Here is a 15,344-nt window from a genome sequence, read left to right on the forward strand (position 1 = left end):
TGCGTTTGCTAATGACGTCGAGTGTACAATCGAAAACGACAGGACGGTAAATACTCAGCGTAATACCGGGTTCGCGATGGAGGTGGGAGCTTGTGCAGCCGAATGGTGCATGTGTAAGCGTGCGAGTGCGGCACGGCGGGACGAGGTACAAGAAGGCAAGCTGGTCGCAGATACTGTGCCGTAGTGCGGTGACTGTTGTATATGCTCACAGCACTCTCAAATGAAGCCGAAGAGTGCTCAAGGATTGATTTGGAGCTAGAACGCACTGCCAGAGCGAGGGTGTCCCATGCAGCCGGATGGTAGACCTAGCTGCACAGACTGTGCGGCAGCAGAGCAAGGATAGCAAGACGGCTTGGAATCAACGGCAATCCCAGGTTTAGGGTTGGGAGGGCACTATCCAAGAGCATCGAACGGGGGACCCGGTTGCATGCGACGGAAGAGCCCCATGCCTGTAGGCACTCACAGAGATGCTCGGAATTTAGCCATTGCAACTACTCTACTTGAGAAGTCGTATATAATGCCCCATCGACGCCCAATATCTCAGCATCACGCCGTTCGCCGGCCTGGTTGCTACGGTTCCTCTGATCCGTAGCTCAGAGGCACAGAGCTCTCGAGTTAGTTGAACGGACCCCAACATAACCGTCGGGACCACTCGCAGGCGAGTGCAGTGGTACTGAACACGTCCACACACATGGCGGCTGTCACGCTCTTCCCGACAGCGCACCATGGCGGATCGGGAACGTGCCTCAGGACTCGAGGGCTAAACTGACAGGACCATCGAAGCTAGGATACCCACTCCGCAGTCGGTATCACTGCAGTGGACGGCACGCACGCTGCAATGTAGTGCCCGGTGTGGTTCCTGTCGTCAATCGGCCCTGGAACGGACGTGGAACCGCGCATCAAGTGTCTCCATTGGGTGTTGCATAACGAAAGGAGGAATGACGCATGGTGCATACACATCGTCGGGCTGAGGCGGGTGATGTCGTTGGGAGGCTATGAAGATGCATGTGGGGAGGATGATCGCCGTCAAATCGTGCGGTGGCTGGGAGGATTTCTGCAGGGATGTAGTTCGATTTCAAGCGAAGACCGCCAAATGCTCCGTTCTCCTGATGAAAGAAATTCTACGATGTTACACCGTCATCCACACCCCCGTACAACACCCCTTTAGCCACAAACACCCAGCGAGTGGGCAGTCCGCGGGCCTCTTGCGAAACCCTCAGCTCGGCAATCCACCTCTGACAGCAGCGCTATAGCCAACCATGTCCTTAGCGCGCCTTTCCTGGGTCACCATCGCCAGGTAACCGTCGCAGTCGACAAGGCACGATGATCTGACTGCTAGGAGCTTGCTTGTTGCGCCTCTACGACTGATCGTCTCATTGTCCCGGCGCGTTTCCCTCGTGGCCTATGTCTTGTCTTACTCTCCGTGCGCCGACATGCCGCTGTTCCTGCAGGATACGAGTGCTTCCCGCTATTGGCCCTCTGGATATGTTGCAAATATTGTCCCAACATCGGTCTTGTATGCGCTTAATTTACTTTTTCGCTTACTCTGGCGGAGGCTCGGTCTTTCCAGACTTGTCCAGACATCATTGAGTGCCGTCACGGGCTGCGATGAGGTTCACCGTCGCCGAACATTGCGATACTAGCCAGTGCTGCACTCTGGAATATCACCCACATGTTGAGTCGGACCGCACGCGCAAAGAGGAGGACTGCCCTCGCGCTTTATTACACGCACCTCAACCTGCAACTGAGCGGCACATTCAGCCGTGTGCAAGACCGGAAACCTCTACAGCGCCTACATTCACGGTTGCGGGCCCCTCATGCTGATGTGGGGTGTATGCAATGACTGCTATCACAAAGACCTCGTGGGCATCCTCCCTGCGTTGTTGGATCCGAGATCTCGCCTGCACAGACAGTGGGCTCATCTTGGAACAAATCGCTACTAGGCTCCTGATTCCGCTGAGCCGTACGCAGCGGACGCAATAAGTCTTAGGCGCCCTAGCCACGCTCACAACTGCCGCACAAAGGTGATCGATGAGAACATGAACGCGTCTGGTTCGCAGAGCTACACACTAACAGCCATAGTATACTCTCGTGACAAAGATCTGACAGCTTGCTGCAACTACATCCGTCGTGCGCTTGACTAACTGGCTAGCATCGGCAGGCTTGATCTGTACAGATCATGCACTTGCTGGTGATTTGAGATGAGTTTGCATCGTGGCGGTCAGTCGATAAGCACTTGAACATTCCTTTTCTGTCTTCGAAAGTTGGCGAGCCAGCGTTGGGACGATGTCCGTTGTAAACTAACTACGGCACCTTCTGTGGCTACGGCGGATGTACAAAGGCATGTCAGGTTATTTGATCGCCAGCAGTACTCGCAGCGGAAGATCTCTGCTGGTAGCCCGAAAAGACTTGGAAAGTATTCCTGATCCGCTGTGGCAACAAAGAACCTCCTTGCCTGCATCGGTCAGCGCTAACTACCGTCCTGCGACACCGAGAGGCATCACAGATTCGAGCCAGACACCCTTTGTCTAATATCTATCGCATCAGTCCTGAATGACACGGCACTTGACCGAAGGTTGTACTAGAGCTGCACTCGCCTGCCCTGGCAACGCAACCTTTGAACAGCCGGCTGGACTACCCCTCGTATGCAGCCAGATCCAGATCCACAGTAACTCTAACCCCGTGCTTGTTGCTGTGCGCGTTGGTCACAGTTCTCCACAATCGCCCCGCCATGCGCATCGATTACTTCGCACAAACAATTCAGGCTCACGATACATCAGCAATTTCACCGCCTGTCAGGTCAATCTGATCACTATTGTATCATGCACACGTTGCCCCGGAAGTCTGTTCCAACCAGGAATCGGCGATCAGCGCACAACGAGCTGTTCAACTCAGCGTGCGATGTGTGGGCCTCATGCGAGCCAAGGGGGTATGATGTAGGTAGACAGATGTTACTGGCTGCGCAAAAGGACATGATCCCTGGACAGAGGGTTGCTGCATGACCGGTGTCGAGCGAGCAAAGCTTCCGGAGCGTCATTGGCTTTGGAACCTGTGGCAGAACTACAGTGACTTTGCCTCGAGCTAGCAAGGTAGCTGGTTCAATGCAGCTGATGCAGAGGCTGATGCAGAGACTGATGCAGACATGTTGACTGAAGAAGCAGATCAACAAGCAGACTCCCATCTCGTCCTGATGAAACAAGAAGCATACCGGAGCACTGACAGACGCCTCTCCAAGTGCTTGTGTCTTCACAGCACGATGAACATGAGTTCACCGCCTCCTCAGAATTTTCACGCAGCGTTCTCCACGTAGCGCATACATCTATGGTTGTTGATTGGCTTGATAGTGTGTAGCTCCCACCGCTCTACCATGGTTCGCATCTTCAGCGGCGTGAACCGGCCACACTCAAAATTCGCCGTACGGTTACCGGCAGTGTACATGCTTTTCCCATTGCGATTTCCGCTAAGATATGGCCGCACGTGCGGCGGGGCAGTTGCTTCCTTCCTTCTTCGGCCTTGGAGATCAGGGTCCAAACATGTCTAACAATTGAGGTAACAGCCTCCAGCCACGCAAGCTTCGTTACTACACCATCTTCTCAAGTCTTACCAGGAGCTTGTCGCTCTTGGGCGGTGCAGTATACGAATCTATCTGCTCGATACCTGCGTCATCAACGATCGTGGTGCTGTAATTTGAATACAGCACAGCAATGATGTACTTCATCTCTGCAATTCAGTCAATATCTACGACCATTTTCTTGGAAGTGGGGCTAGCATGAGGGCTGTCCACATAGAAAAAGGAAGTACAAAGGATCAGCACTTACGATATATCGCCAAGTGACTTCCAACGCACATGCGTCCGCCACTGCGCAGAGTAAGTGTCAGAGTTCAATATGCTTCGACGAGCAGTACTGACCTTCCAAAGGCCCAAAACCATCGGCTCTCCATATCCTTCCGTTTCTCCTCGTCTAGCTTGTCCAAGTCCAGCCACCGCTCTGGCCTCCACTCGTTTGCGCGCTCGAACACTTCCTCATTGAGGTGCAATAGGCCTGCGCTTGCGCTCACTCTTACCCCACCTGGAATATGGTACGACGCCTCTTCAGGGCCGAGTTGACAGCCTTGCTGTGGCGTGAACCGTGGTTGGGGGCCGGGGATGGCTGAGTGGAGACGAAGCGTCTCCCAGATGACTGCGTGTAAGAGGGGTAGGTTGTCTACCGTCTTCGCGTCCGGCAGCTTTGGTGCGGACGAAGGTACAGGCTGCGGTGATAGACTGAGCAGTTCAGCCCGGAGACGGGCCTGAACCTCCAAGTGTCGCGAGAGCTCATGAACAACATAGACCAGTGTTATCCCAGACGTGTCAAACCCTGCCGCAAGATGGTCCAACACCTCGCTCGCAATCTGAGTCTGTAGTGTGTCGTCCCCGACCCCCTTCGTCGCTTTTGCCATACTGTTTTGAAGCTGTCGGTACACCACAGGCCGGTCCTCAGTCCGTGCGTCGCCCACTGTCGAGACAGCACCAGCATCATCGCACATACTCGCCGTCCACTTCTCGATCTCACCGTTTGCCTCATCGACCCACTTTGGCGTCAGTCGGTAGCCTAGCCATTTCTCCACGAAGCTAGTAAATCGCGGGAACTCCTGTGGCCAGAAGTTGTAGGATCGTCGTGAATTGTACAATTCCAAAAACCATGCGAGCTGCTTTCGGTCATCGATTAGGTTCGAGCCTGCCTTGAGCCCGAAAATGAAACACGTCACAATGTCCATCGTCGTTGCGCTGAGCAATGCGTAGATGTTCAGAACGCCCTTTTCAGACTTGGCAAATGTCGACTCTAGATAGGGCAAGAAGCGTCTATAGAGGATTTCAGACGTTTGACCTAGCAGCGCTTCGCTTGCAGCGACGTTTGATTTGCTGTAGATGTTGCTCAACATTCGCTTTCTCTGCGAATGCGGCTTGTTGCGTCCAGTGGAGAACATGTTGTCGACTCTGCGATGAGTCAATAAACGCACGGTCGATCTCGTGACTGTGCTCACCCTCCATAATTCGAAAAGAAACCATACCAATTATACCCATCCTTGGCACTGCTTTTCTCGAAACTTCCGGCATAGACATCTCTGATCCCGCCTTTGACGCAGTTCACGCTGATCTCGTTGGGACCCAAACACACAATCGGGCCCAAGCGATCGTGAGCTGCTTTCAATGTCGCGTTCTCGATACCCCGCCAGCGAACTGTATGCATCCACATTGAGGTAAAACGTGCCAGCGGGTGTGCAGCGGGAACCTTGCGCAATGGGTTGCGGACATAGCTGACAAACACTTGAACGATGAGGAGAACTGGGACAAGGATACCCAAGGCGGAGAACGACAAACCGAGCATCATGGTGTAACGTGCCACACTCTTCGAAAAAACAATTGTGAAGGCTTCTTCGAGATGCAGGAACGCAAAAGAAAGGCCACACGTCAACGACGCCTTGCGAACGACAATTTGCGCGCTAGACGGTGTCCCGCTGATCGGAACATCCCACCATGACATCCCCGCAACACATCCCCTTATCGGGCTTATGTCATCTCCGATCTAACTGAAGATGTACTAGCGACTCAGCCCTATCCGTCGCCGTCCAGCCACCAGCAATTTCAGCCTCTACGAAGTCTCAAAATCTGCGTTGAAGTAAATTATCAATATCCAATCAACAGTACCAATGACGAAAAGCATCACCAACTGCGATCATCATGGACCTATATGCTTGGCGTGCGGTTTCGGCACCCCGACGGCGATGTCATGTTGTACAGGTCACTCAAGATATGCAATGCAACGCGCTGCGATGCGATGCGATGCGATGCAGGTAGGAGTCAAAGCGGCAATTCGCATTGAAGATGAAGTTAAATCTTGATGAACGGCGGTTTTCGGCTTCGTTTTTGACAGCGGCAAACGTAGAAACGCAATATGCTTACACAGACCGTATGAGATCGACGTAGAGTGCATAGAAGATCAGACTAGGCGTGCAGTATTCGGATGAGGAGACGGGAATTGGTGTGATATCATCGACTCGCAATGGCGAGAGCAGCGTGGAAGAAACCCATATTTATGGGCACTCAGGGGTTCGGTAATGGCCGGTGGGCGAGGAGTTGTACACTGAGGCACAACGTACCCGGTAGATACTTTCTGTACTACAGAATGTTGTGCGAGACTCGAACCTAGACTTAAGAGGCTAAAGCCCAGGAGTTCGTGTTCATGACAGGAGCCAGACAACCTATACCCATAAGAAAAAGAACAGCTCGGTGGAGTTGATTGGCAACGTATACTCGCTTTTGGAACAAATGGCTACTGTCGCTTCTATTTGACTAATCGTGTGTTTCAGTAGATTCCGGTCCCATTCCAATTCTCCCTAACCTGCCCCCAGCCTTGATAATTCCAATTCGTAACATACGCCTCCGTTGTCCCAATTCCTCCATTGCTCGTCGCATATGCCCCTACCAGCGCACCTGTGAAGCCCCAGGAGATGATATCACCGCCCACATATGCGAAGTCCTGGATAGGTACACTGCCGTCAGCGGGTCCGGCACCAAAAGCATAGTGTGTGACGTTCACCGCTCTCAGACTCAGCGTGAGCGGTTTGTTGAGCCAGGAGGCGTACACAGGGACGACTATGTCGTCTGGAACGGGAATGTAGGATATAGCATGGAAGTGGAAGTGTGGTGCTAGTTTACTGCTGTCGTTGGCTAGAGGGAGCATCGCGACGCCCATTCGTGCGTGGTGGTTCTGCGTCAAGAAAAGTGTTATTCCCGCTTCTTCGTTATGGGCACTAGGGGTGTAGTCTAGGTCGAAAGCGAAACTGAACAGTGTGTCGACTTGCCGCCGGGATATGAATGTTTGACCGCCTGGACCCGGTGAGTTTCCATCAATGCCTGTAAGATTCAGACTTGAGGGCTTGAGACGCAAGCTGTTGATATGGCCGGGTGGGGAAATAGCATAGTTCTCTGCGATAGGTGGACGCCAGTAGACGAAGTGTGGTGGAATCGAGGTGTTTGGGCGGAACTTGATGTTGTTGTCGCCTTCATCTACGAAGGGGCTGTTGTGTGTTAGCAAGTAGTTCTTTCTGTAGGTCCTCTGGCTTACCCGTCACCTGGTAGGTCTTGGATGATGCCAGGGAGTGACCATCCTCGCATCTCGCCCCGGACTGGATGTTGCAGTTCAGGCCATGAGTTGGCTTCCCATGTAACGTTGTACAGGACGGTTTCTCGGCCCATGGGGAAGGTTACCCATTCCGGGCCAGAGCGGACAGCTAACGCTACACCCCACCATTGGCCTTGTGCGTCTTGGAAGAGGTCGGCATGGCCTACAGCTTGGACTGTGATCTGTTAGATATTGATACATTTGCGACATGAGGGGGAAATTACAGTATTCGGTGGTGTTTGCGTTGGTCAAGATTGGATTTGCGGTATTGGGTCCATATGGACCATAAAGATCTTTTGATCGCGCTATCGTTTCCATATGAAGTAGGCCAGTTCCGCCTTCTGCTATCATCAAGTAGTACCAACCATCCTTCTTGAAGATATGTGGTCCTTCCGGTGCCTAGAAGAGACGATGAGTGGTGGCCTATATGATCAGATGAGGTACACTTACAATACCGCCTGTACCGTTCCATAGGTTAGTCCAGTCGCCGAGTACCTCTCCCGTCGTGAGATCGACACGATTGATGTGAATACCATAGCTGCGTTTATCAGCATAATTTTTATATGTTCAAATGCTGAACAATGCTTACGCTACTTTCCATGCATGACTTCCAACAACATACGAGTTTCCCTCGTCATCCCAATGCGGGCTGATATCGTAACCCTCAAAGTCAAGGTGTACAGCATCAGTCCACTTGCTCTCATCCCACAAGTCTGTCGTCGAGAAGATGATCTGAAACATTAGCATCTCTTGCAACAAGCCGTGACGTAAACGTACGTTATCCCACCTCGAAGAGTCGTTGTCAGCCCTCTTGTCATGCACCATCGTAGTCAAGAGATAGAATGTGTCATTGTGGAAGCGTAATGCAGGCGCCCAGATGCCACTGGTCGACCCAATAGATTCTGCAAGAACGGGCAGTTGACTCGCACGGTTCAAAGCATGCCCTGTTGTGTTGTAAGTATCAACTCATTATTCGAAAAGCGAAATGCAACATACCGACAAGTCTCCAATTTGTCAAGTCCTTGCTAGCATGAATTGGGATACCAGGGAATACATTGAAACTACTCGAAGCACAGTAGAATGTCTCGTCAAGCTGATGGAATATGCAGCTCGGATCAGGATGGAACTGAATAATATCAATTAACCTTCTTTTTGGAAGTGTATCTGAATGCTTAGCCTACACCAGGTAAGATGGGATTGAACCACCTGGAATTGAAAGCTTGTGCAGTTGCTACTCGAGCCAAGGCCGTTGCAATCACCACCACGGAATAGGTGACCAATAGCATGGCAATCAATTAGAGATAAAGAATCCGTATCAAATACCAAGATCCGGTGTGTACAACTTTGCAAATAGAGCATTGCACCCACTGTTAGTTATACCCTACTCTATTATCGGGTTACGATTCCACTAACGTCACTGCATCTGCACATCCCCCGCGTTGTTCTGTACGCGCTAGTGAAAATCGCATAGCCTGCATGCTGTTTACCCGGGTAAACGCAGGCCAAATGGAGTAATAGCAGATTCCGCAACCCTTGTCGCCGCCAAGCCAGCCTGCAATTGACGTATATGAAGTTAAAACACAACGCGTCGAATGCGGATGTGTGGAGATGTCGCGTGTGGGGCACCGGGTAAAGTGAAGATCTATTGAGGTGGAAGAGTGGAAGAGGAGGAGCGGAGGTGAGGGTTACGAGTTTCGGACGAAAGAGGACCGAGGGGACGTCATCTTGGGCTATCCTTGGGCCATCACAATAATAAACACCAGCGACGATTGAGGAACGACGATACATGTATGTGGTATGAAGGCCTAGCATAGGATCATGGTAAAACGAGTCATAGAAGATAGTCCATCTGGATTATGTATTGAATTGATGTTGATGTACGCCCCTCGCTATCCGGTCCCAAGGTATCTCCGTTATGCATGCTAAAGATTAAGTAAAAGAACATAATGATACACGAATTGAAAACGCAGGGTTTTGTGCTGAACAGAAAGATATCAGACCCTTGTCGTAAGTGGGCCAATCGACACCGACAAAAAATAATAATGCGGAGAGCTTGAACAGTCAGCACCGATTACGCATCTTGCATGATAATGTCATCGTCTTCCTCGCCTTCAGCATCAACGTCCATATCACCCTCTTCTTCGTCGTAATCGCCATCCGCATCAATGTCTTCATCGTGTTCTTCTTCAATGGGCAAAGCTTTTCCCTTGCCTTTGAAATCGATGCTTCCTCTGGAACTGGCAGAGCTGCGTGTGCTTCTCCGCCCATTGACAGCAACGGCTTTGACGGCACCTCCGTCTTCGACATCCTCGCCATTCGTGACGCTTTCACCAAGTCGGCTTCGCGTTCTACGCAGGGAAATGGTGCCTGGTGTGAGGGCGCCGTTTGCGGACGGTGACATGAGGTTCTTGGCACCTCTGCTAGGCGACAGTTGGATCTTCGATACTGGTGCGGTGTGAATGGACAGTGAAGTGTTCCGTACGCGGTTTGGAGTGCTTGTTCTTCGCCGTGATCCAAATGGCCGTCCTGGTCGACGTCTTTGCGAGGGTTGCCCGGGTATGGGAGGGAAGATCTCGTATCGTGACGGTGGGATTGCCGGCTCATCCATATGGGAGCCAGCAAGAGCAATAGTAGAGCCGTTTGCGAGTGGGGTACCAGGAGCCGGTGAACCACCGTTGACGGAGTCTTCAGCGGTGATGGTGGGTATGGCTGCCTCGACGTCATCACCAGTGCCGTTAGTTTTCGCCATCTCCATCTGCACACCCTCCTCAGGCGCAGGCTTTTCGTCCTCTTCTACTTCATCGCGCTGCTGCACAGTTTGCAAGGCAGGTCCATCTTCGTACTGACCCAAACGACCCATAACGTACGGTGTCCATATCAGACAGTCGGGGTTGATCTTTGGGTTGCCTGCAGCGTTGCACTTCTCAATGTACGACTTGAAGTAGTTCAAGTCAAGGCGCAGCGCATACTTCTTCGTGACAGGGTCACGTACAAGAGCTCGTAAGCCTTCCAGAGCAGACACAATATCGTCCGGTGTCATCCCTGTGCGGTCTGAAATGGCTGATATACTGATCGCAGCCTTTTGTTGGAGTAGTTCCTCACATAGAACAAGCCGCCAGTATTTTCGATAACTCACCAAACCCATGTCACTGAGCGGTTTTTCCGGGCTTCCAGTCTTCCTCTCCACACGGGTGAGGAGGTAGGAAAACTCAATCAGATACTGTCCATATCCTTTGCGCATGTGAATCGGAAGTACCAGAATACATGAGACGTTGTTGAGCGAGCTGGGCCGCTTTTCTTTCGAGAAATAGCCGACAAAATGACAGCCGAAATTGTCGTTCTCAGTCATGACGTAGAACAGAAAGGGCTCGACGTCGTAGTAGAGCGTCTTGGAACCGAGGAACAACTTGGCAAGTAGACAGAGATTCTGGCAGTACACGGGATTCTTCCGGCCGTCGACCTCGAAGAATGAGTATTTCCCGTCGCGGTAGATCTCGTCGCCTGGAGGGTGCTTCGCTGGGCATTTGAGCTATGACTGTCAGTATACGACCAGGAGAAAAAATCAGGATACTTGCCTTATGTCGCCATGCGACGTAGTCCGAGTTCATGTATTTAAGACAGAACTCGCATATGTAAAGCACCCTATTTTTGCTGTACTCCTCTGGATATGGTGCAGCGTGCCAAGTGTCAATTTCCCATCCGCCAAAGTTGACGCATTTGATCTTGCTCGCAGTGGCTGCTTGCTTGTGTGAGCGCGCTGGCTCGGGAGGATAGAGTGCGGCCTGCTTCGCTTTCCACTCTTCTTCGGCCTTGATACGGGCGTCGTCAAAGCGCTTCCTGTCAGCAGGCGAAGGGTATGTTTTGGAAGTATCAGCATCAGCTTCGGAAAGCACGCCGCCGTAGGGTTTGCTCTTGGTTTCGTCGAGCTCTTTGTCCATGAAGCCTGGAAACGGTGTGGCGTGGTGGACATGTATCGTTGGGTAGTGCAGGACCTCTGGTGACTCTCGCGCAGCCTGTGCAGCCCGGCGGTTCCTTTCGCGACGTTCTCTATCCCGCTCACGCCGTCTCTCTTGCCGCTCTTGTTCAATCGTGAGAGTCTGAATCTTCTTCTTAGGCTTAGATGTGACAATCTGTTGGACTTTCTCGTTGTTGAGATGGAAAGCGATGATCAAGCTCTGGCCCTGAGCCTCTTCGATCCAGGCAAGTGGGCGTTTGTCGTTTCTCTTAGGTTGCCCGCGACGCGCCCTTGCTGGACGTAGCCGACCAGCTTCTGACCCATTCTGCTCTGCTTCGCCTCCACTTTCGTGACCATCTGTCATGACGCTACGAGCACTTCGTATGCTCCTCGATGGTGGTCTGGGTGAGACTGCAGGGACTGATGGCTCGACATCTGAGTTGGTCGCTTCAGAAGGTCTCCGCTTTTTCCGTGTTTGCCTTGAAGGCACCGGTGCCTCCTCCTCTTGTGAAGTCTTGCGTTTGCGCAGTGAACGTAATCCATCTGCTGATTCATCGGGAAGAATTAGCTCTTTAAATATTGAATGTCCTTCGGGGTCAACCCCACGATGTGAAGGCAGCAACTCTTTGGTCAACTTGTTCAGGGATGAACGTCTCCGGCGTGTAGAAGTAGAGGGCCGTTCAGCCTCTTCTTCTTCCTCAGTTCCGAAATTTTGAGTGCAGTCAGGGCAGCGCCAACGCTTTGCATCTACTCATCGTTAGTAAGGCGCGGTTCCGGGCTGACAAGATAACATACCGTCATCGGAACTTAGCGTGCCAGCCTTACGGGCGCATTGCCGATGTGCTGCAGGAACAACATGTCAGCCACCGAACAAGTAAATTCAAACATTCTTACTACTAACACACACCATGGTCTCCACACAAAGTACATGAGAGGGACTCTTCGAAATCCGGGCTTGGATCGTTATCCTCGTCTAGTCCGCAGTATCTGCTTGGTCAGTTTCGGTTTTACTTTCCAATATTTAGAATACACTTACACGCAGATATTGGGATTGGCCGACTTGATGACCTCGTCCTCTTCACCATCTTCACTCGCCTGCCATTGGTTCTCTTCTTCAGAATCGGCGTTGCTCGACTCGTCGCTGTTGCTGGACTTGGCGTCGGATGAATCTCTTGCAACATCATCGCCCTCGTAATCTTCCTCCTCGTCAGATGATTGAGGACGACGTTGGGCGATCTTGACAGCGCCAACTGGCTCGGCTTCATCCTCGTCGTCGTCTATCTCTTCACCCTCAGCATCCACATCTTCACCCTCGGCATCGTCCTCTTCACCCTCGGCGTCATCTTCTTCACCTTCAGCGTCATCGTCCTCACCCTCAGCATCATCCTCTTCGCCCTCGGCGTCCATGTCCGTTCCTTCAGCATCGGTCGTATGACCCTCGGCATCGGGCATGTTCTCGGTAGCCGGGGCTTGTTCATACTCTACATCATCCATCTCATACTCGCCATCGGCATCAATGTCTTCAAGTTCGGCGTTGCTCGCAGGCTGGCCCAGGAGCTCTGCCATGGCGAAGTTGACGGCAGAGGCCACCTTAGAGGCAAGATAAGCCACTGTCGCAGTCCCAGTGTAGTTTGAGTCCTAGAACATCGGTCGCGCGAGTGGTAGCAGCCGCGGAGGCTCTCTCATGCGGTGGTTGGTAAGCGCGTCGTGCCTGTGTCCTAACGCGTTGTTGTGACCCGGGAATCCGTCCACCGCGTGTTTTCACCAAGTATTATCGTGAAATGACTTGTACAGGCAGTGAATGACCAGAGTGAGGTGTCTCGAGCTCGTAGTCGCGTTGGCCGTGGCTGTGGGGAAGGTGGAGGTGCGCGACCTCAGCGGAGGCAATTGTTCCGGGGAAATGGGGACTGAAAGTATCAGGTTTCGCGGTTCGTATGAAAGTGTGGCTCAGTGCGACACCGAGAATAATTGTCGCTCGTCAGGAAACGCCGTGGGCCTGTAACGGCATCCTTCGAAATGACACCCTTTGCGTAGGTCGGGGTCGCTGCCAAGGATGCACGCACGGCCGCACCTCACTTCACGCCGACGCACCTCCAACCAGCCGTCACTGATAACCCACCCCGCAACACCACCGCGACTAAGTACACTACCGCAATCATGGGTGTCCCATTCGAGGCTCTGCTGCCCTACGCCATTATGACGGGCGTAAGTAATTGGCGCGCCTGAGGGCGAGGGAGTGCTAATGAGGGTCTAGTTCTTCGCATTCAGCGCTGTGTCTGTCGGAAAGCTCAAGGAGATGCAGAACGGAGGAAAGAAGACAAGGAGGGGTATCGATGCATGGGACAGGGTGAGTTTCCGGAAGCCCAGGCGCATTGGAAAGATGCTAACTTCAGTACAGCAAAGTACGACCATTTCACGATGACCTCATGCGATTTACTTACGAGACCCCAGTGATGGAGCGCGACCGCCGACTGACCGGATTCATGCGCGGACAGACAGACAAGCCGGTTGCTCCGGAAGGCTTCGAGCTCAACAACCCATGGAGGGTGGGTACGGAGATACTGGATGAACGGCAGGTGCTAACCACGGGCAGTGCGAGCAACGATTCATCTAAGCGATGCGAGCCTTTCCCGCGTCGAAAGCGGAACTGGCATACCCACACAGTATATTACATACCCAATAGTGACTACATCGTGCTGCGAAAGGATCACAGCATATACGGCAGTTGTGGGGACATGCAAGCAATCAACAATTCTCAACGTTCAGTGCTCTCTCTACTTGATCTCTGATGGCAATCCCGCGATGCCCTCGCGCTCCGCGTCTCCAAACTTCATACCGAAGTACTCCTCAAGCGCATCTATCCTTTCCTCTTCGCTCTTGAACTCGATTTCCTTGGTCTTTTCCCCCTTTACATTCCATTTCAAAGACTTGGCCGCCAGGCTCAGCTTTCCTACTAGTTCCCCGTCATCGCCCATGATCTTCTTATCAGCCACGACCATCTGCGTGAAGAAAGTCTTCATGCTAGTAGAAGTGAAATAATTCATCATCGCGTAGTCCTGTGGCTGAAATTCCAACTCACTATACGAGTATTTGATCTCCCAGTCACTATCGTCATTTCTTCGGTATTCGTAAACCCAGAGGCGCTGGTTTGGGTCAGTATTCCCAGGGATGTTGCGCCATTGGAGACGGGCCGACGCAGGTTGAATGTGCTTTTGGATGGTACCCGAGCGCTCAAGAGGCATTGGGACGACAGGCCCGTCAGCCCCGAAGCCAACATCGACGTGGTACTTGGTGTCACCGATAGTGACAAAGTTCACCATATGGGACCAACCGGTCCAACTGTCACCGGTCCAAACTCTACAGCCACCAGAATACAAATTGAATCCCAGCGAATTCAACAGCGTGCCGAAGAGTCTGTTGTTCTCCATGCAATACCCACCACGTCCATTGTCATCGCCAATGATCTTCCTGAATAATTCCTCAGGATGGACAGATACGCTATGGTGGGCTGAATAATGCAGGGTTATATTTTCAAAAGGTACCGCTGCTAGCTGCAGCTTTTGGAGTAGCGCAAGGTACTCGAATGCGTCGTTGGGATCCAGACCAGCCACGTCATATTTTCTCTTTTGTTCCGACAATCCCAGGCGGGCAAAGTATTTTGTTATTTGGTCTTTGGTGTATGTTGCGCGTGCGCTCATGTTGTTGACTGACACGGACGTTATCGATAGCGGAGTAGCGCAGATCCGAATTTGGAACGGGGCGATTGGCGTATGTTTGTTGAATGCGTTGAAAAGATGGCTAATCAGATGAAGGATCCTGAAGCATTGCGAAGAAAGATTCGTGCGCGGGGCACACACTACCTGACGCCAGTATGGTGTCGTCAGGACTACTCAGCGAGTCTCAGCGAATACGAGGGCGAGTCGCGCGGGATGGTGGGGAGGGATGTCTCCAAGCGCGCATGAACCCTGAGCTCAGACCGGCGGGGCTAGTGAATTGCAGGGGTCGCGGGCACCCCTTGACCTTGATCCCCTACCAGAGTAGCGCCTGTATTGGTGCTGCTTGCACGCTTGCACGTCTCTCCTGACCCAAAGTTTCCAAGTTCTCATTGACCATGTCGAGCTGCTCGCCGTGAGCGCCAACCATCCCCGCTGGCTGCGCGAGTACTATTGCTTTGCGCCCCCGTCGCGCTTTCCATCCGAACCTCAACCGCTCACCACCGCGCC

General features: G+C 52.4%; 5 protein-coding genes across 5 annotated transcripts; 1 reads left to right on the forward strand and 4 right to left on the reverse strand.

Annotated features, from left to right (window-relative positions):
* Positions 1 to 3,580: 3,580 nt before the first annotated feature.
* On the reverse strand, positions 3,581 to 5,372 carry AA0111_g1084 (hypothetical protein; the record flags this gene model as incomplete). The annotated part of the gene is made up of 4 exons (XM_028644637.1): positions 3,581 to 3,720; positions 3,819 to 3,859; positions 3,911 to 4,978; positions 5,026 to 5,372. The coding sequence occupies 4 exons, from the start codon at positions 5,370 to 5,372 to the stop codon at positions 3,581 to 3,583; spliced, it is 1,596 nt and encodes a 531-aa protein (XP_028510997.1).
* Positions 5,373 to 6,347: 975 nt separating this feature from the next.
* On the reverse strand, positions 6,348 to 7,991 carry AA0111_g1085 (hypothetical protein; the record flags this gene model as incomplete). The annotated part of the gene is made up of 6 exons (XM_028644648.1): positions 6,348 to 7,062; positions 7,110 to 7,341; positions 7,391 to 7,565; positions 7,617 to 7,704; positions 7,756 to 7,898; positions 7,944 to 7,991. The coding sequence occupies 6 exons, from the start codon at positions 7,989 to 7,991 to the stop codon at positions 6,348 to 6,350; spliced, it is 1,401 nt and encodes a 466-aa protein (XP_028510996.1).
* A 1,246-nt stretch (positions 7,992 to 9,237) lies between these two features.
* On the reverse strand, positions 9,238 to 12,687 carry AA0111_g1086 (hypothetical protein; the record flags this gene model as incomplete). Its single annotated transcript, XM_028644659.1, has 5 exons — positions 9,238 to 10,695; positions 10,808 to 11,868; positions 11,917 to 11,964; positions 12,023 to 12,108; positions 12,158 to 12,687. 5 exons carry the CDS (start codon positions 12,685 to 12,687, stop codon positions 9,238 to 9,240), a joined length of 3,183 nt encoding a protein of 1,060 aa, XP_028510999.1.
* Positions 12,688 to 13,278: 591 nt separating this feature from the next.
* AA0111_g1087 (hypothetical protein) lies at positions 13,279 to 13,735 on the forward strand (the record flags this gene model as incomplete). Its single annotated transcript, XM_028644670.1, has 5 exons — positions 13,279 to 13,326; positions 13,376 to 13,468; positions 13,520 to 13,523; positions 13,573 to 13,667; positions 13,715 to 13,735. 5 exons carry the CDS (start codon positions 13,279 to 13,281, stop codon positions 13,733 to 13,735), a joined length of 261 nt encoding a protein of 86 aa, XP_028510998.1.
* Positions 13,736 to 13,895: 160 nt separating this feature from the next.
* AA0111_g1088 (hypothetical protein) lies at positions 13,896 to 14,819 on the reverse strand (the record flags this gene model as incomplete). Its single annotated transcript, XM_028644681.1, has 1 exon — positions 13,896 to 14,819. The coding sequence occupies one exon, from the start codon at positions 14,817 to 14,819 to the stop codon at positions 13,896 to 13,898; it is 924 nt and encodes a 307-aa protein (XP_028511001.1).
* Between the last annotated feature and the right edge of the window lie 525 nt (positions 14,820 to 15,344).

This window comes from Alternaria arborescens, assembly GCF_004154835.1.
Source record: "Alternaria arborescens strain FERA 675 chromosome Unknown contig_2, whole genome shotgun sequence".
NCBI lineage: Eukaryota > Fungi > Ascomycota > Dothideomycetes > Pleosporales > Pleosporaceae > Alternaria > Alternaria arborescens.